This window comes from Tasmannia lanceolata, unplaced genomic scaffold, assembly GCF_043159265.1.
Source record: "Tasmannia lanceolata isolate RefF3 unplaced genomic scaffold, GAP_Taslan_0.1 ptg000005l, whole genome shotgun sequence".
NCBI lineage: Eukaryota > Viridiplantae > Streptophyta > Magnoliopsida > Canellales > Winteraceae > Tasmannia > Tasmannia lanceolata.
In genome coordinates this window covers 2,059,539-2,079,213 of record NW_027518682.1, presented here as the reverse complement: position 1 = coordinate 2,079,213, position 19,675 = coordinate 2,059,539, and the positions used below count along the sequence as shown (strand labels likewise).

The 19,675-nt window shown below is 37.8% G+C and overlaps 2 protein-coding genes across 2 annotated transcripts; one reads left to right on the top strand and one right to left on the bottom strand.

The window, feature by feature from the left end:
* Positions 1–41: 41 nt before the first annotated feature.
* On the top strand, positions 42–15,678 carry SUV2 (protein dimerization). Its single transcript, XM_077378782.1, has 13 exons — positions 42–551; positions 808–846; positions 1,206–1,324; positions 2,832–3,097; positions 3,207–3,238; positions 3,355–3,732; positions 4,911–4,979; positions 7,530–7,612; positions 11,887–12,267; positions 12,354–12,460; positions 13,312–13,472; positions 14,262–14,458; positions 15,035–15,678. Exons 1-13 carry the CDS (start codon positions 210–212, stop codon positions 15,300–15,302), a joined length of 2,442 nt encoding a protein of 813 aa, XP_077234897.1. The 5' UTR covers positions 42–209; the 3' UTR covers positions 15,303–15,678.
* A 923-nt stretch (positions 15,679–16,601) lies between these two features.
* On the bottom strand, positions 16,602–19,573 carry LOC143877052 (NADH dehydrogenase [ubiquinone] iron-sulfur protein 6, mitochondrial-like). The gene is made up of 3 exons (XM_077378781.1): positions 19,302–19,573; positions 17,017–17,101; positions 16,602–16,890 (listed from the first exon to the last, which is right to left on the bottom strand). The coding sequence occupies exons 1-3, from the start codon at positions 19,455–19,457 to the stop codon at positions 16,781–16,783; spliced, it is 351 nt and encodes a 116-aa protein (XP_077234896.1). The 5' UTR covers positions 19,458–19,573; the 3' UTR covers positions 16,602–16,780.
* Between the last annotated feature and the right edge of the window lie 102 nt (positions 19,574–19,675).

The window sequence follows — 19,675 nt, the reverse complement described above, 5'->3', positions numbered from 1 at the left end:
GGACAGGACATATATCCTCTCCCAATTCCTCCACAACTGACAAATCTACCCTTCCGTCATCTAAACTCGTGCAATTTCTTGACTCTCTTACACTCTGTTCCCCCCTTGGCCCACATTTGAAATCCCACCCCATTTCTTCCCTCTTTCCAGAGAGAAACCCATTTCCCAAATCCCTCAAAACCCTCGAAACCATTCTCTAAAAAAATCAGATGAGTTTTGAGGGATTCGAAGGATTCGATGAATGGGATGAGAAATTTCTAGATCAAGCAATTCGTCTCGAAGAGGAAGTCATTTCCACAAGAAACGCAACCCAATCAACCTCTTTCTCTATTCCCACTTATGCCCCTAACTCCTTTAATGGCTTCTGTGACCTCAGCTTCTCCCCTCCCCGAGAGCTCTCTCAGAAACCCCAATCCGATTATTTCCCTGATAAAGGCCCCGAAACAATCGGATTATTTGCAAATTCCGGTCGTGGCGGGAATCGGGTCGCTGGTTCGGGCAGTGCCGCTCATGGCGGGAAGGGGAAGGAAAAAGAGATCGAGAGATTGAAGGTTTTGTTTCTTTTAACAGCAAATCTTTTTTTTTTAAACTTGAAATTTATTTAGTGAGAATATAAGGAATACACATCTAACAGGTCATCTTGAGTTCTTGGGGGAGTAGCCCATTCCCAAAAGACTGAATTACTGTTTGTGTCACAAGCATGATGTGAAATCTTGTTGGGTTAGACAGCAAATCTTTTGAAAACTTGTTAAAAAGTTGAAGTTATTTGATTTTAGTATTTAATTCTTTTCTCTCTTTAAATTGCAGAGGGAATTGGGGCGCGTCTCGAAGCAGCTTAATCTCCTAGTATGTTTTCTATATTTATAAATTTATATATGCAAATCATTATTTTTTTTTTGGTGCTGTTTTTCGTTTTTATTTTATCTCAATCGTCTTACGTTCATGCTTAAATACATTACATTTAGAAAACCCGTTAGCTGTTGCTCTCCTAAAAACTTGGAAGATTTTCCAAGAACACATGTTCCTTTAGTTTGCAGTGTAAAAATGCATTTCTTGTGCGTTTGATTTAATCTTCCTTTTTTGAGAAGTTTGAAAGGTTGAATAACAACAAATTGGCTTTGCATATTGCCAGTTATGCTGTCTTAGTCTTCCCACCATCAGTGTGCTAAATAGTGGTTTTCAATTAAATGGTTGTACGCTTCCAGGAACATGAATGCACGGAGCTTAAAAAGGATAGAGACAAGAAAGATGAACAGCTTAAACATGTCTTTTCACAGATGGAAGCAAAAGATACCGAGATTCACTGTTTGAAGAAGACAGACATGTAAGTAGAACTGTATGCTTCTCTTATGGTGATAATAAGGTATGCATATATTTTAAAAATGTAATCTCTTTGCCAATATAGTGCGTTGTGATCTGGATTTTGTTTTTCTAAGCAAAGCAAGTTTCTTTTGTAAGATGCCAAATCTCTTCCATGCCATATGTGATGTGAGCTTGGGCCCTATCTCCAAAACCAAAGAATTGAGAATGTGAAAAAAGGAAAGAAAGTTTTGTATTTCAAGGTTATGTTAGTAGTTTGTTTTATTATAGTGTCCATCTATGTTTTTGGGAGTAGTTTAAAGTTTAAACCATTGTTTAAAAACTCGTACGTGGATTAAAACTTGCCCAATGTAAAATTGATTCAATTCAGGCTAGTCAATGATTGATGCGGGAAGTTTGTATTTATTGAGTCGATCCATGCTAGTCAATGTTTGATGTGGCAGGTTAAAATTTACTTGGTCGAGCCAAAGGAGTTTTATCCTGACTTGGTGTGGCCTAAACTGAGTCTATTTGGTAGGTCAATGTTTGACTCTCGGTGTTTTAAACTATGGTTCTTTGAATTACATGTTAATTACATCCTATCATGATCTCTAGTAGAACTTTGTCTTGCTTTTTTCTTTTACCTTGCCATAAATAAAGCTTGTCTTAGGCATAATGTGTAACAAAAGAAAAGGTATGTATTAGGTTTCCACAATACGTTGAAATACATAGATTTATACATTGAAATACATAGAATGAAGAAGATGTCATATATTAGTGAAGGATGTATTATCATGACCGCCAAACTAAGAGACCCGCTTCCTTTATGTTGAAGAGCGTGTATTGTCACAAATGATTCAATCAACACAACACCTATGATTTGGTCGACACTTTGAATTTATTGCCGACACATGTGTCGTGTCATGTCGTGTCCGACACGACACCCATGTCCACACGTGTTGACACTCCTTTGGACACTTTTAAGTGTACTGCTCGAGGGGCCAGTGACTTTATATATATGTATGTGTATGAATGTGACACTATTTCTAGATTTTTAAGGGTTGCCGCGTTAGACACCTCATATCCATGTCAAAACTCGGCACACGAATCCGTGTCCACAAATCATGATTATATGTACTTTCTATTTTAGGCATGTCCCTGTTTCTAAATTTTGGGAGTTCGCCGTGTCCGACACTCCGTGTCTGTGTCGACTTGTGACACTCGTGTCCGTGTCCACAAAACATAACACAACACCTTATGTGATATAAGCATGCATACTTTTAAGAGCCATTTCCTTCATGCAAGTCAGACCATTATGTAGTTTCTGAAATTGAGTCACAAGTAAAAGAAAAAAAAACTTCAATAATAAATATTAAAAAAGTGAACACAACATGACAAAGAATGAGTGCCCGCTCATGTATATGTTCTGCGTTGAGGAGATGTCCCATTTTATTATATGATCATAACTTTAGTACCATCAGAATTTTCTTCTAGTCATGGATGAGGTGGGCCATTGATTTTTACACTGACAGGAATTATGATGCATCTATGCAAGACCATCCTCAGATTTCTCTGCAACTTCGCAATACAAGCACATCTATTGATCATGTTGGCACTGGATATCCTATTTTTGGAGCTAAAAGTGCTTCAAGTGCTCCATGGCCTAGAGAAAGTACATCAAAAAGATCATTATATAACACCAACAACGAACTTGAGCATGAGCCAACAAGAAAAGATGTTCAAAATGATGCATTAGGTGCAGCATCTGAATTGAAGCGTCGCATCCTGATTGATAGTGGTGAGAACTGGACTTGAAGATATATTTCAGACAAAAATCACATTATCCTAGCATTTTATATTTGCATCACTCTTTTTTCCTGATATGTGCTGGTTTTGATATTTGTTAGATTCGGCGATCTCTAACAGATGCTCCATTCAGGTGATTTCCTAATCTCTTCGCATGGAACATTACTTCACACACCTAATTCATATATTCACTCCGAGTTACCGTGTTCAAAATAAAGTTACATTAATAAGATGGGTTGTTTTACGCAGGGAATTGTTTTCCCCGAAACGACCGCACAAGCAAAGTGTACTAAATCCATGGGAGTTCAAACTAATCTGTCTGAGGCTTGTAGCCATTTTACTACAAAGAACGAATTATCTACGCAGGGTGATCTCTCAAACAAGTTGCTTTCAATCTGGGACTCTCCAAAGGACAAAACAACAGGAAGAAATCTGGTCTCCAAGTTGTTTGAAACTTGTGCATTAGATTTTTATGTGCTTTTCAGGTGCATGGGCATGGCCTCCAAAATAACTCTGGACTCTCTGGCAGATGAAAACTTTTCTGATGGGACTTTGCATGATCACATGCAGTCTGTTCATTCAATTGAAGCTCTAAAAGTTTCTCGACTCTATGATATACTAATGAAGGTAATTAGATAAATAATGTAGTTATATGTCTTTCTTCAACTGTGATATCTGTACCATGTTATATGCTACTGTATTCAGTTCGGGTATGTTAAAGGGCATATTGAGGCGCAAGTAAGGCGTACAACTTTATTCTTGAGATGTTATTTGGGTGAAGCACATTGTTAGGTTTATTTTAACTTTAATGGGTGGTGATGTGTTTTTTTTTTAGTTTTTAATCTCCATTCAATTGCATATAAATAATAATCTATAAATAATAAATATATTACGTAAGAGATGCTGTTGACAATCATTGGTGGCATATAATGTTTAGCATGTTCTAAAAGTTCATCATTTGTTAGTTACCTAAGGTTTCATCATTTGTTAATATATGCTTCTGACTTCTGATGTTGTTGGCTTGTTTCTCTTATTTCTATTGATAGAATGATGGGGCTTATGCCTTAAGCCTCATGACCTGGGAGTACTTGTTCTAGTTTTTAGTTGTTTTATTGTGATTCTACCTTTTGGTTATTCCCACTGTTCTATTGTTTCTACCAATGTTTAAAAACACAGACTTGGATGAAACTCTGCCAAGGTAAAAGGGAATCAACTCAGGAGAGTCAATAATTGATTTGCTCAATTTTTCATTAATTCGGATGAGACAAAGGGGTTTTGATTGGCGTGGTAGGGCTGAACTTGGACTCCGAAGAGAACTCGGTCAAGAAGAGTTGACTCGTGTAACCCGATGATTGGCTTGGGGTGTTTTTAAACAGTGGTTTCTACACTTTTGAAATGGTCATGCAATTTCTGAACCATCAATTCCCTGAAGCATTGAATCAGCTATTGGCTGACAGATAGGGCTTCTTAGGCTTTCTTTCGTTTCTTTTTTTTTAATATATATTCAGTTGCTGCTTGGATGGATTGTAATGTTAACTATGTTTCCTGTTTGACTTGTTTTCATATTAGGTTGTAATGTTTTCTATTATTTTACACTATATGGCTATATGCACAATTTTAACTGGGTGCAACCGAAAAATATATTAGAGTACCAATATAATGCAAACCTTCCTACTTCACGAAAACCTGAACTCATACTGTTGACGGTGTTCAAGTTCTAGTCTTTTAGAGTAATGCAATGATATCATCCTGGCTTTGCCTTATGTGCTTTATTTGAATTCTAATCTCTCTCTCTCTCTCTACAGGTAAGTAATGAGATGGTGCACCTGGACGCATTACTTGAAGCATTACTTGACATCTGTGTTCTTGAAAATGTGAGTCGCAACATATTTTATTTGTATTTTCTAGAATAAAGAAATGGATTGTTCATAAGTTTCAATTCAATGCTTTGCACATCTTGCATGATGCATTGCACTGTGTGTAATTCATTATTATATCCTAAAGAAAATTAGATTTGTTGGTCAAATACTACAACGCAAGGGGAGCAGTGAATTCTAGAAGCTAAACAAACAAATGGATACATATTTTCCTCCAATATAATTTGGGAAATGATATCAGCACAACCTTGTTTTAATAAGTGCACAAGCTCAGCTTCTCTTTTCTTTTTAAATTGGCTTGTGACAGCTTTTTGGGAAAGGTAATAACCTTTGACGGCTCTTTAAATAATAAAAGACAAGAAGAGTTATTGCAAATATTGGAACTACAATGTCTTGATAATTGCACTAACTCATTTTGTCTTTTTATTATTTAAACTGCTGTCAAAGGTTATTGCAGTTCCCAAAACTGTCAGCTGATCATTTCACATACTGAAACCAAACATGGAAGTTAGCTACTCTCTCATGGATCTTATTTATTAAATTACCAAATCTCCGAGGATAGGGATGACTGCCCCACCTAATGACATTAAGCGAATCTCCCTCTACAATTAATCTGCTTAGTACACTTTCATCTGAGGATCCGATCCCTTGAAGAACCGCTCTTAATTCAGGTTTATTGGAGTCTGTAATCCCAATCGACCAGCGTTGCATGGATTCTGATTCCTGTGTCGGAATCCGACACGGCACGGATTCGAGGTGTCGGATTCGGCAAACCCCCAAAAGTAGGATTCAGATTCGGTAATTTTTAAATAAAATAAAAATTTAAAAATTTAAAATTTAAATAGATATATATATATATATATATATCTCTCTCTAGAGAGAGAGAGAGAGAGAGAGAGAGAGAGAGAGAGAGAGAGGTGTTCCTGTGCAGCTGCTCAGATAGCTTATCTCAGCAGCTGCTTCAAAAACTCATGTGACCCCACATTTTTGGGGTGATCCAAAGCATTCATTTGGAAGGCCCTTCCATGGATAGAGTGTGTACAAAAAATGAGCCCTTTAGGATCATCCTAACCTTGCCATTTGTGGAGGGAAAAAATGGTCAGAAACAGTGTCTGTCCATTTTCCCCTCCACCTTTGATTGGGTTAGGATGATCCTATAGGGCTGATTTTTCGTACACACCCTATCCATGGAAGGGCCTTTCAAATGAAATGCTTTGGATCACCTCAAAAATGTGGGCCACATGAGTTTTTGAAGCAGCTTCTCAGCAGCTGCGCAGGAACACTATTCTTATATATATATATATATATATATATATATATATATATATATATATATATATATATATTTGTGTGTGTATATGCATATATATTCATGAAAAATTTGAGGGTAGAGGGTTAAGGCAAGTTTTGTATTGGAGGAAGGGGGTCGGTGTTCGAGGGTCGGGGCGCTAGGGTTTTTATTAAAAAAGTACGGGTTGTGCTTTCATATAAAAAAAGTTAAGAAGAAAATACGTCTAAAGGGAAAATATACAGGATTCGCATTTCAAAAGAGACAACGATGAATTAGATTTGCCCGAAAAAGTAGGATTCGTGCAGGACACGATTACGACAAGAATCCTGGTGTGTCCCACGTGAATCCATGTCCGATTCAGATGTGGAGACATGTCGACACGGATTCGGCAGAGGGGGGCAAAGAATCCATGCAACATAGCAATCGACCCATAAAAGGCCCACCTGGTCATCCCGTGTTCGCCCCCTTAAGACTTCTCGAGGTTACCCAAGCTTGAGCCATCAAAACTAAGTTTCAATAGGCCTTGTTCAGGAAGGGTCCAATGTGGAGAGGCGGCCCCACTTCTCATTGCTAGCGCAAACCTCTCGCCAGTGTCTCCATAAATCTGAGGAGATGAATCCGAAGCAAGGGAGAATCTTGACCAAAGAAATAAATAGGGAGATGACTTTGATGATTAGGTAGTGCGAGCTTTTGGACAAGCCTACAAAACTCTGTTGTTTCTTTCCTTCCAAATCACCCATAGTAACGCCAGAAATACTGCTCGTCACAAAATTCTCCCCATGTCCCTCTAAGGGTTAACAGAACAACTACCGTTCAAACAAGAGGGGGGGGGGGGGGGGGGGGGGAGTTTAAATACCAGCTATCTAGGAGATTAAGCAACCGTGCCGGAAAGATCCGCTAAATGCCGAATTTATCAAGGACTCGAGACTACGTCTCTCTAGCCAACTTGCAATGTATAAATGTGTGGATCCGCTTCTGCAGAACTACGATCAGACACACCAGGCATGCTTTTATTCTGCATACTGCAAAGCTCTTTTTTGCTGCAGGTTGAACCTTTATTCTTGGTGTACCAATCAAAATAAATTGTGCAGAATATCTTTAATCCAATTTTGTACTGTCTTCGCGATTTGTAAGGGTTTGAAAATGCATATGGCATATAATTCAAGTTTCTTTAGTTTCACATTACTAGTTCTAGCTTCATAGAATGTGCATTGCTCTTTTTCCCCTGTTTTCACACATATCTATGTTCTCCACAGGCTGTTGTTGTTCATAGATCTCTCCGTATAGTGCGTGTGATCTTGCAACACATGCTGATTTTTGGCTCCAGATTTGATAAAAGGTAGAGATTGCAGCTGCTCATTGTTCTCTTCGGTATTCTCAAGATAACATATAATTTGCTTTCTAAATATTATTGTGAAATAACAAGCTCCATTCCATCTGGTTCATTGTGTTGGTAATCTTAGGGCCTCTTAGAACATCCTCTAAAAATAATTTGCATATAATCTTTTATTCAAGTCTGGGATCCTTCTGTGCCTGGGTTTGTGAAACTTAACTTTGATGTCTCTAGCTTGGGGAATCCTAGCCCAGCTGGAATTGGGGGAGTTTTGAGAAATGAGAAAGGGGAGATTGAGTGGACTTTTGCGGGTCCCATAGGAGTGGCGGATGCTATGGAAGCTGAGGTGCGGGAGTGCACCAAGGATTGAGGCTCATAGCAAGTAAAGGCTTTAATAACGTGGTTGTAGAAGGGGATTCTTTGAATGTGATTCGATGGCTTAAGGGTGTTCAAAAGCCGCCGTGGAGATTCAATAATTTGTTTGATGAAATATTTGATTTGGTGGGATCTTCCTCTGTAACTTTTCAGCATGTGCGCTCCCGGCCTCGATTCTTTTCCATAGTCCAGGGGCCGGCTGTAGCAGAGCAACGGAGCATAGCGGCCATTCTGCCAATGAGGTGGCTGATCACCTTGCAAAAATTGGAGTCTCCAAGGCATCCCTAGCGCTCTATGATTCTCTTCCCCCTTGATTACCTTTATTGTTGTATTTGTTTCCCCCTTTATCTTTGCTCATCTTTGTACTGACCATCCCGGTCTTCGTTACTATCTAATATTATTGGCTATCTTTCAAAAAACAAAAATCTTTTATGCAAATAATGGTTATATCTTAATTAATGGCTTCCAAATTGGACTTAGTGTTAGATTTGCATATAATCCTTTTTGATATTAGGTAGGATGGGAACATAGATCAAAGTTGAATTAAAAAGAAAATGGGATGGGCCGTTCAGTGTATGCCCGTCCCGCTCCACTCATATTCATATTGGGGTAAGTTAGTCACTTATAGAAACTTTATGCCCATCTATTATATTTGGATTCTCACATGATGCATTCTAAGTTGAAATGTGAAAGATAAGATCTCTATTTTTTCTAAACTAAACATGTTAGTCAAAATGACTAATTCTATGTGACCTGTACTGAGTAGTCCGGTAACATCTCCTCCGTCTCTCTCCTCAGGTAACACCATTCCACTAGAGACCTCTTCACCGCCAACTGTGAGTCATCCGACTCCCGTTTTTCGTTGCTCTCTAAGGATACGATTTCTCAATTTCCGCCATTTCCTCAGTATGTCTTTGATGATCGTCTTCCTGTCGAAGATCAGGCTCTACTTACTGCTACTGCCTCGGAAACTGTTCCTACGTCCGCTTGAAAGATTCCGCATTGGCAAGCTGCTATGAATCACGAGTCTCACGTATTAGTGTCTTATATGCCATGGGAAGGCTACAATTTTGAAGACGCGGTACTCATTAGTGAACGTCTGGTATATGGAGATATTTATACTTCTTTTCACATCCGGAAATGTGAAATTCAGACTCATGTGACAAGTCAAGGCCCTGAAAGAATCACTAATGAAATACCGCATTTAGAAGCCCATTTACTCCACAATTTATTTGCAAATAATGACTGTTTTTTGTGGTATCAAAGAGGCCCTTAGTCTTGTATCCGGATTCTGATTGGGCAGATTTAGCCATGTCTTAGCTATTTGTTACTTGATTACTTTTAAAATGCTTGAAGTCATGCTAATTGGGAGATGGGGATATTTAACTAAGGCTTGTTAAAGACAACAGTGGTTGAACCTCGAGTTGATTTCGGCTCGAGTCCATGTCAACTTTATAGTTGTTCTTCCAGCTGACTAAAGGCTCAGCTGATCTTTCAGCTAATTTTTTTTTTGCATATCTTGAAAATCAGAAAAAGTACTAGTATAACAAAAAAAAAGTATATTAAACTGCAAATCAGTGTGTACAAACATATATGGCTTGGCATACCTACAAGGTTTCTGATGCCAATTTACTTTCACACGCATGAATGAAGACCATTCATTTGAGTCAGTTGATGACAATAAATGTCTCCACTCTCCAGTCTCCGCTATAGACTACCACCGACAAAACCACAAATGCAAAATAATAGTGGTCCAGCATCTCGTATCCAACCCTTAAAGGGTAAAATGCTTGGCATGAACTCGAAAAAATGAGTCTTGGTTATCATTAAAAAAAAGAAGTCTTGGTTTCCACCCAGGCTTTTCATATCTGTTAAAAGGTCGTTGACTTTTTCACTGATTAAAAAATCCAGAGTTATGTGAACTCAATGTTGAGTTGATTTGATTGTGATTGGAATAGATTTGACTAGTCTTTAAGCTGTGAAATGCAAGGATGGTGGTGGAGCATTACTGCTCATTCAATGGTTTTCTTCTAATCCAAAGCATTACCTCTGAAGTATATTTTCACTATTCTTCTAAACAGAAAATTAACTCATATCAACACATCTCAGGTTTCGACACATCATTATTCAGGTGTGACACTTCTATATTTTTTTTTCATCTTTTTCTATAATGCAGATAGCATCAATATGCATTTGTAAAGGTTTTGAATTCACCGTACTCGCTGGAAAGCTTTTATGCAAAAATATAACTGTCAAAGTATAAAAGATAAATAACACCTTTCTCTAATAGCTTAAGCTTTTGGAGAAGTTGGTAAGTTAACATGGTATCAGAGCCAAATGTCTCGAGTTCAAACCTCCCGGATAGCAAAAATCCACATGAGATGGTCGGCCCAAAGTGGGACCACATGTGCCACGTGTTTGCCAAGTGGGCCACACGTGCGGGGGAGTGTCAAAGTATAAAAGATAAATAACACCTTTCTCCAAATAGCTTAAGCTTTTGGAGAAGTTGGTAAGTTAACAATAACATTACATGTATCTATCACATTATCTATCACATTTTTTTTTTCACCCATTAAAAAAAAAAGAAAAAGGTCTCGAGTTCAAACCTCCCGGATAGCAAAAATCCACATGCGATGGTCGGCCCAAAGTGGGACCACATGTGCCACGTGTTTGCCAAGTGGGCCACATGTGTGGGGGAGTGTTAAAGTATAAAAGATAAATAACGCCTTTCTCCAACAGCTTAAGCTTTTGGAGAAGTTGGTAAGTTAACAATAACATTACATGTATCTATCACATTGTGTAATGCAATATAATCGATTTTTACAAAAAACATTTACATCTGAAAATTAATTAAAATTTACTACCCGAATCAGTGAGAACCTGTATACAATCATAGACTGGAAAATAAGAGTTCATAGAAATTCTAGGGGGAAAGTGACTGGATTAAAGTAGAACTATTGAGTTCATACTTAATGGTCTGGATTTATTGTTGTTCTGAGAACAACTCGGGGAGAACTGGAATGCAGAGCATTGCGTAAATTTAGTTACTTCCAAAAGTCAGCGCCCATTTTGGGTGGATATTTCATAAATTTAGCATTCTCCTTTTATGTCCCAGGTTCCAAATTCTCAAAGAGAAGTAGACAGAACAAACCCTCTTCAGCTGTTTCTCAGAGGCATGTGCATCAAGCAGTGTGTTTTTCTGGTTTTTATTTTCTTGCATTTATCTTATGTAACTTTTTTTAATACAACCTTTTCTTTTACTCTGAAGAACTTTGATAGGCTAGGGCACCTGTATAATGTTAGTTAATAGCCAGTTTGTATTTTGTCTGTAGGTTTAACCCTATTGATAAATTTTGCAGCGTGATACGCTGATCACTTCCCAACGTCTTTATTGTTTCATTAAAAGTAATCATAAGTAACCTGCTTAGTTGTCTCTTTAAATTTTTTATCTGAATTAGAATAAATTAAGAAAAGGAGGTCATTTTATCTGTTAATTACGATAAAATAATCTATTTACGGGTGATTGCGTGCATCCGTAGGGATTAGTCCTGCTCTAAATGGCATAGGGATATCCTATGTCATTAAAAAATAAACTGCACATTTTATTCATGTCATAAGGATGTAAATAAGCAATAGATAGGACTGGATTGATTCATAAATTTCTCTCCTATTGCTTCTTCTGTACTGAACTGCTTATGATTATGAACTTCATTATGATAGGATTGACGTCTCCTGCACATGATTGACAGTTTGGCATGAGATGCTTACATTGTTGTTTTTTGGTTCTTTTATTTCTTGTATTTGCACCCTTTTTTGGCCTGGTTTTTTTTTATAAATCTTCGCCTGGTTAAAAAATATATGAACTTGAGTATGATTTTTTCCTTCTACTGATCTACTCTGCTCAGGGACAATGTCATGATCATTCATTCTCAAAATCCCAACTTTGTTGAAGAGAAAAACAACAATTATTCCAAGAAAATGACTGCAGAGTTCCTTGACTTAGGGAAGGTGCACCATGGAGTGCAGTTTTCCATGAACAGCAATGAGACATCCTTTCCAGGTTTATTTTCATCAAGTACGAGATCCTTTGATGTGGAAGATCTATTTAAAGAGGGAAATGATAGCCCTAGCTGTAAGACGTTTCTTTCTCCTACACATTGGATTTCTCTCTTTGAGACGATGCATCGGATTGCTTTGGGGAATACAGAAGAATACGTTCAAGTGGAAGCATTGTCTATTATGAATCTGATTCTCATGAAAAGTGATCCCAATTCAGAGAGAGAAAAGTAAGTTTGATGGAGTTGTTTTTGTTGCTCATCTCTACATATACTATCATTTATTTACCTACCTGATGGAATCCTGGTTTACACAGGTTTGGGTTGATGCCACTGTTTGAATGCATGTCGCCGCTACTGAGGAAGAAAGTTGGCTTGCACGTGCAAAAGCAGGCAGTGCGTCTCCTATTCCTGCTCTTGAATTGTAGGTTCACATTCTTGTTGAAGTGCTCTTTGGATTGATTCTGCATGCCACTTGGAGATTCATTCATTTCAACTCTAATCGGCTAAGTAATCCTGGGTAAACAGGGTAACTGGCCCGGCTTGTCTAGTTGTTTAGTCTAAAAAAGCACCTAACCCTCACCGTGGCTTCCCAATTTTGACCGGCGGCACGCTAGTTTTTCCTTCCGAATATTTGACATGGGAGCCTGTACAGTTTTTCCTTTCCTTTCTATAGCATAACTTTTGTTTTTTTGCTGTGATACCACTATCTTTTAGAATGGGTAGTGATGAGCACTAAAGGTTAGTCGTTTACTTCAACGAGGCAATGATATATAATTTATTCAGTGGAAAGATATGCATATGATTGTTATCTTGAATGGGTTTTATAGTAATAAAAACTGAAACCAATATTTGGAAAACTTGCTGATCAAATTGGAATTTGGCCAGATTGACTCAGTTTGGTTACCCTCCGAGTTACTAGTGCAACTATTATTTGAGTCTTTAATTTTTTGAACTTGGGACTATTGTTGCTACAATTAGCCCTTCAGGTTATGTTTTGTTTACAAATGTAAATGCTTTTGTCCGTAATGGAGTGACACTGTATTTTAGTTCGCTTAATTTTCATATTTCCTTATTCTTTTTCTAGTGCTCTCATTTTTGCCATGTAAACTATGAATATTCTGATAGTTTGCTAACATTCTGGCCATTGTAATGGAAACTGTGGCATCATCGTCTAAAATTATTTTGGGGCAAGTATCTATCAATAAATCAGATAACCTTTGTCAGTATGCATACATTAAATTCATTAACTGTTTGCTGTCATTTTAATTTAAGGCCCAAAGCTTTTGGCAATGTTCTGCAATGACCACAAAGCTCAAATGGAATCTGTGGGAGCCGCTGATGTTCCAAAAGACGCTCCAATAATGCATGGAGGAGTCAGCAGTATTCTGGAGGGCTTGACAGAATGCATAGCCTGCAAAGGGAGTGGCACACAGGTATCCTTTCAATAATTACCGGTTCACTTATTTGTCCGTTCTGCTAGTGCTTCTCAGTTTTGGGCTCGAGTGATCTGGTTTGGAAGGCAACAAAGTCCTATAATAATGTTGAAGTTATTGATTCGTAGGCACTATTAATGGGCATCCAGAAATAGATGGTACTCATAATTCAGAAGCACATATCTTATTATTCTTAACCATATTTCCAGACATATTCTGGTAGATCGTGTTAGAAATGTGTAAGCAATGCGATCTGTTCTGCTTCGCTAGTCCAAGCTGAGATGACAAGAGTGGTCAATTATGCTTACTTCACTGAAGAATGTTAAAATAATTGAAAGAATGTTGAATGCCAAGTATGTTAACTTGCGGATATGGTGTTCACCATTTATTATTTCACCAAAGATTTTGATATTTTAGCTAATCCGAGGAATTCAAAGTTTTTTTTTGAAAGATAATCCATGGAATTCAAAGTTCATAACACAATTTGCCATTTTGGATGTTTTCCTATATAAAAAAATAGAAAAATGTTCCAGGTGCTCAATTAGGTCTTTTTTATTATTTGCAATGAAATATTTGCATGTGCATTTCTTGAATTTACTTTCTTTTTATTGTTCGGAGGTATCCCTATCATTCTGAAAATCGCATTTGCATGTATGCATGTCATGTTTTTATTTTCTCTAATTGCAATTCTTTTGGTTGAGTTCTATGAACCTCCTTGGACTTTCTTTTGCTCTCATTTATTTCTTCTATCATTTATATTAAAGTTCTAAACAAGAACAAAACTCTCAGGAGCTCAAGCTGCGTAGGCATGCAATAATCTTGTTGGCATTTATAGCTTCATCTGGCAAATCTGGCTTTGAAATTCTGTTGAATTTGGGTTCTACCAAGAGGATCAGTTTTCTGGAGTTGATTGTGCAAGTCTTGGCTTCTGAGATGGATGCTGAAGCAGCAGAGTTGGCTGACTCACATGACCTCTGCAAAGAAAGGTAAATATAATAGCCAAGTAATTTCTAGTTTAAGTTATGAAATGCATTTGCATTTGTTATTGGTGCGATACTGGTCGTTTAGGGTTCCTCAGTCACATGTTATGTTGTTGAAAGTCCTCCCTTCTATTTCTATTGCTTCTGTATTTAGGGCATGTTTAGCAACCATGAAAAATTATTCCATGAAATATTCGTGGGTCCAATTGTAAAAGAGGTGAGGAGGTAGGCGGAGAGATGATGCGGCACAAGCAGAGAGAGCATGAGAAATCCCTAAATAACAGTGAAAAAAAAATATGCTACTCGAGATTGGTGCCCCCCCTCCCCCACTCCGGTTTTTCAGGGTCTTTCAGTTTTCATGTTCCCTTCACTCCCACATTCTGAAGTCTCTCCGTATCCGCAAGTCTCTCACACTTGGCCCCGCTGATATTTGATGGAATAATTTTTCATGGTTGCCAAGCGTGACCTTAGTGAAATGTCACATCTTCTAATTTCCCGTGGGCAGCCTTAACTCTGTCGTGATTAGCTACTCTAATTATATTATCTTGAACTTATGAGTACTCTGTTCATGTAAACATGCAGAATGCTACTAATGAGGGAAGCATTGATTCTTCTGAATCGATTGGCATCAAATCCCATTTATTCGACTGCTGTCTTGGGAGTGCTAACAAGCAGCAGAGCGATGGCAAACTTGACCCTCGATGTTGCAGATAGGATATCCAGAAAAAGCAGGGGCAAGCGGAAATCTAATACCACAGAGAGAATGCAGATGAAGGAAGCTGAGATTGTCGAATTGGCTCGAGTGTTTAGTACAAGGGTTTTTTCCTTCCTTGGGGATAACATCTCATGAGCAATTTTTGAGATATTGATATGACCTTGTGCTAGTCTAGCTGAGATGGCTAGCAAGAGAATTCAATTTTGTATTAGAATTGCCCGGAAATGAGAGGTGAGCGAAAGCGGAAAGTTTTTGAAAGCCTGTTGAGAATCCAAAGTGACAAAACAAGAACTGCACCCATCAGCAGTTCCTTTTTTTTTGACAGCTTAGTGCAAGATTTATATTGGAAGCCCTTTCCAATTCATGTCTTGCCATGAGATTTACGAATGGGAGGTGGGAATTTTCTTTCATTTTTTTTGGAAGGCCGAAGGCATCCGGATTGTAGATGTGATACAGTTGTATATATAACTGAATTAAAATGCCATTGTCAGCGCAAAATTCAGTGTTTTCATGTGGTGGTACACGAAAAAAAAACAGAAAACAGGGCAAGTTTTCGCCGGATAAGTAGAAAGTGGAATACTACACATTGACATGAAAGAAAATTCAAAGACAGATGGACTCGGCCCCTAGATTCAACGCTGCAAACAATCAACAGTGACCTTTTTATGGCATGAAAGATCAACATTACACGTGCATAGAGCTGAGTCCTTTACATCAATTTGAGCATGCTTTTTTACCTTTATATTTATTCATAATAATCAGCTTCTCTTGTTACCAATCTTTAAGATTTACTCGAGTTAAAATTTGACATAAACCTGTAGAAAATTTTCGAATGTGCTGAGATGGGATTCAAGAGGTCATCTCTTTTACCCTTGACTTCTACTAAAAAATTCTCCCAGAGAAGGATATTCATCTTCATGATTTAGGCAATTTCAGATTTGTATCATGCTCATTTTAGCTTCTGCGGAGAGATGTGAGGTCCTTAAAGCCTCTTGGAAGTCCATCCATCAATGTAGAATTGCGAAAGAAATGCATCTACTTATTTAATTTGTCATTTTAGCTAGAAACCCAACTTGGGCCTAGTCCATCTAGTTCGATTTTTCAAAATCCATCCTCACTAGGAGTTCATGGGATTTTTACCTCTACTTTGGTTTTTACTAGGAAAATGTTGTCAGTTTTACTTTCCTTGTACGTCTACTCAACGAGGGATGCACCGACTAGAAGGAAGTCGGGGTAGATTCCTGCAGTCAAGTGTCATGACTAAGCTTTTAGGATGTGTTTCGATGTATATCCAGATTGTAATCTGGATATAACTACTTTCAAAATGCAGTTTCAGTACTTGAACAGCAATACCAGAAAATACTTAAATTGTGCTCAAATTGTTCAGGTAATGTCGAAATGGGAGCAATGCCTTAAGGCAAAAGATTCATGCTATCAGGGGCAACATAACTGATTTCTAAAAAAGTCGGTCAGTTACATTTTATTACCCAAAGGCAAGAAACATCTGAAGGCACAATGCATGTTTTTTGTAAAAGCTTACATTCAAGAGGAATATGGTTTGTACTAGAGGTCGATAAACTCCCTCTAGATCCTGCTAAAAAACAGCAGACTTCCTAGTGATGATGATGCTGAACATAACGGAGACCACAATATTTGCAGACAGCAGGATCCTTCAGGTCAAGACATATGAATTCGATTGGATGCCCTAGGGCAGGATTGCTGTCTGCATTCAGTAGGCACAAAAAAATTGTATCAGCTTACAAGCGATGCAATTATGTATAAATGAAAATGGAAAGAAGAGAAGAGCCTAGCCAATTCTAAGATAAGGTTTAAGTACAAGTACAATTACCTCCTTCGCAAGCAACAATTCGGCCGTCAACTTTGATTGGTGGAACTTCATTGATCAACTCCATTGGAGATTTCTTACTTGTGTCCTGTACCAAGTATCAAACAATTGCTATTTAAAACCAATACATTTACTAGTGTTTGATATGTTTCTTCTCTAGAGCTGACTTTGAAAATGAAAATTCACTAGAAAGCTACTGGAGTTCTGTTTGGAGACATTGAGCACTGTCTCAATATACTGCTTTTGTAGTAAATAAGGTTAAAGATAGACAGCCTGATTCAACCAAAGCCCGAGAGCCTTTTTTTTAAAATGGACTTTTAATGGTCCTAGAGGCTTAAACCAAGAGATGCAGAGAAATGTAATTCTACAGTTCAATATGCACAGGATTCCAACCCATTCCAACTTCAAAATACTTTACATTGCCACCTTGATCCTGGTTCCAAATCTTGACCACGGACCTTGAGAAACTTCCGCATATAGACTACCTAAAATGATTAGTGTTTCTCTTTGCGCTGAATTATCCCTGGCTTTTACTTCCAAGGCTCTCTCGGTACATACATCTTAATGAATTGTCTGAGTTGCTGCTCTTTTTAGCAAAAACAGAAACTACATTCATGATGCATAAACATTACAGCGAAGAGACACGAGCTGTCTCCAATCCTTGCAGGAGATAAAAAAGACAAAAGACAACGAATGCCCCCACAAGAACTAAAGAGAAACTGAACAGAAAATACATAAGAGAACGACTAGGCTGAGTGTACAATCTAGGTCCCAAGCCGAATGGACATCCCATGTGCATAAAAAGGTGCAAAAAAAATGGTCTAGCTGCTGTTGAAGGAACCCTAAAACAGGCTTGATGAGTCAGGTACCTACGATCTTCCGCTTAAGGTGCTCCCAAAGGCATTTAGCCGGACTTGTAGTCCCCAATCAAAGCAATGGATCCAATCACATAGACTTGGCACAAGTGGGGCCCAGTGGGGTGGGTTAGTAACGAACCTAACAACCACCATCTTTTATCATTTTCCAATAAATAAATACCTTCCAACCACGAATGGTACTAAAAGTCAGGAATAAGAAAGTGTTATCAAGCCATAAAGAACTGTCCCTCCTGGTTTGAGAGGCCAGCTTCAGTTACAATGGTAATGAATCTAATTGTATGAATTGGTTTTGCAAAACCCAACACTCAATCCATTCCTGAATCAACAGTCACCTTCATAAATCTCTAATTATCATAACTAACCATAACCTACAACATTGTTTTAACATAAAAAAGGTGCCAAGCAGGGCAGAAGATAACTGTGCTTCTACTTCAGCTTTGAGAGACTTGAAGCTTTCATAATAATAAGATCAGTTATATGTCCAATATTTTCACCAAATGGACATTTGTTTTGATATCTTCAGCACTTGAACTTTCAAGAAGTTCATGGTAGCAACTTAATAAATGATTAAACAAGTGCACTACAAATGGCTCACACAAATTCAATGTCTAGTACATCCTGCAGTCCTGCCTAAGCCATTGCAACCATTGTGACTTCATGGAGATCAAAACTTTTGTGTTTCACCATACGAATAGTTAGAATACCACGTTGAAGTAATCTAGAATTCTAAGTTCCACACCACAATCATTCTATCCCAAATCAACTGTCAACAACACATTTTGCTGGCCCTCTCTAACAGTCAACATAGTACAGCTCCTTCAAATACACAGGTCGTTCCAAATTTTACAGAGATAATACCGAAAAATAGAATTTCCTCCACAGCTAATAAAGATTCTTATGAAAATTAAGACAAGCTGGTTCAGACCATGCTGTGTTAATCAGTTAAGTAAAATGAGGCTCAGAAAGCATGTAATCTTCAACTCCAAGTCGAACAATTTCTTCAAAAATGCAAAGAAGCAAAAGAATATTGAATCCCATAAATTGAAACTCATAACTACTTAATCAAAAATTCTCATCTAAACCCTAATAATCCTAATTTTACAAACCATTAAAAAAACCCTAATTTACAAAAAAGAAAACATGCTCATTAGGGTTTTCCCCTAAATTGACAAAATCCAAAGGTAGACCAGAAATCTCACACAATTACAAACAAAAACAACGGATCTGATCAACGAAGAAAACATAAACACCGTGGGAAGATCCAGAAATTGGCATTCAGAAATCTACAAATTAAATTATCGAACCCAAATCCAATTACTGCGCTAAAGAATTATAAAAAAAAGAGAGGGATAGAAAAACAAAAGAAACATACCCATAAATCAATGTATAAAGAGTAGGGAAAATTAATACCTGCATCCATTTCGCGGTATGATTGCTGATAAGTGAGAGATTTCTGGAGTTCGAATTGGCGTGAAAGGAATCTAGGGTTTTGAGGAGATTCGAGAGCAGAAAAAAAGCAGGTTTTCTTGTCATCGCCATTGCTGAAGAGAGAAGGAACGCCCTCATCAAATAGTTTGTATAACATAGGCCATGTTTTCAAACGTGGCAGATAATCGAGTCCGTTGATCTGGTCAGCCCGATTTAGCCATGATTGGATGATCTTGACCATTTGATTCAAATAGTGTCCGATTTCCATATTCTAAAAGCCCCTTGATCTTATTAACAAAGTATCTGTTTAGCCATGGACTCGGGCAGTTGGGCTCATGATTTCTCTTCAGATTGCC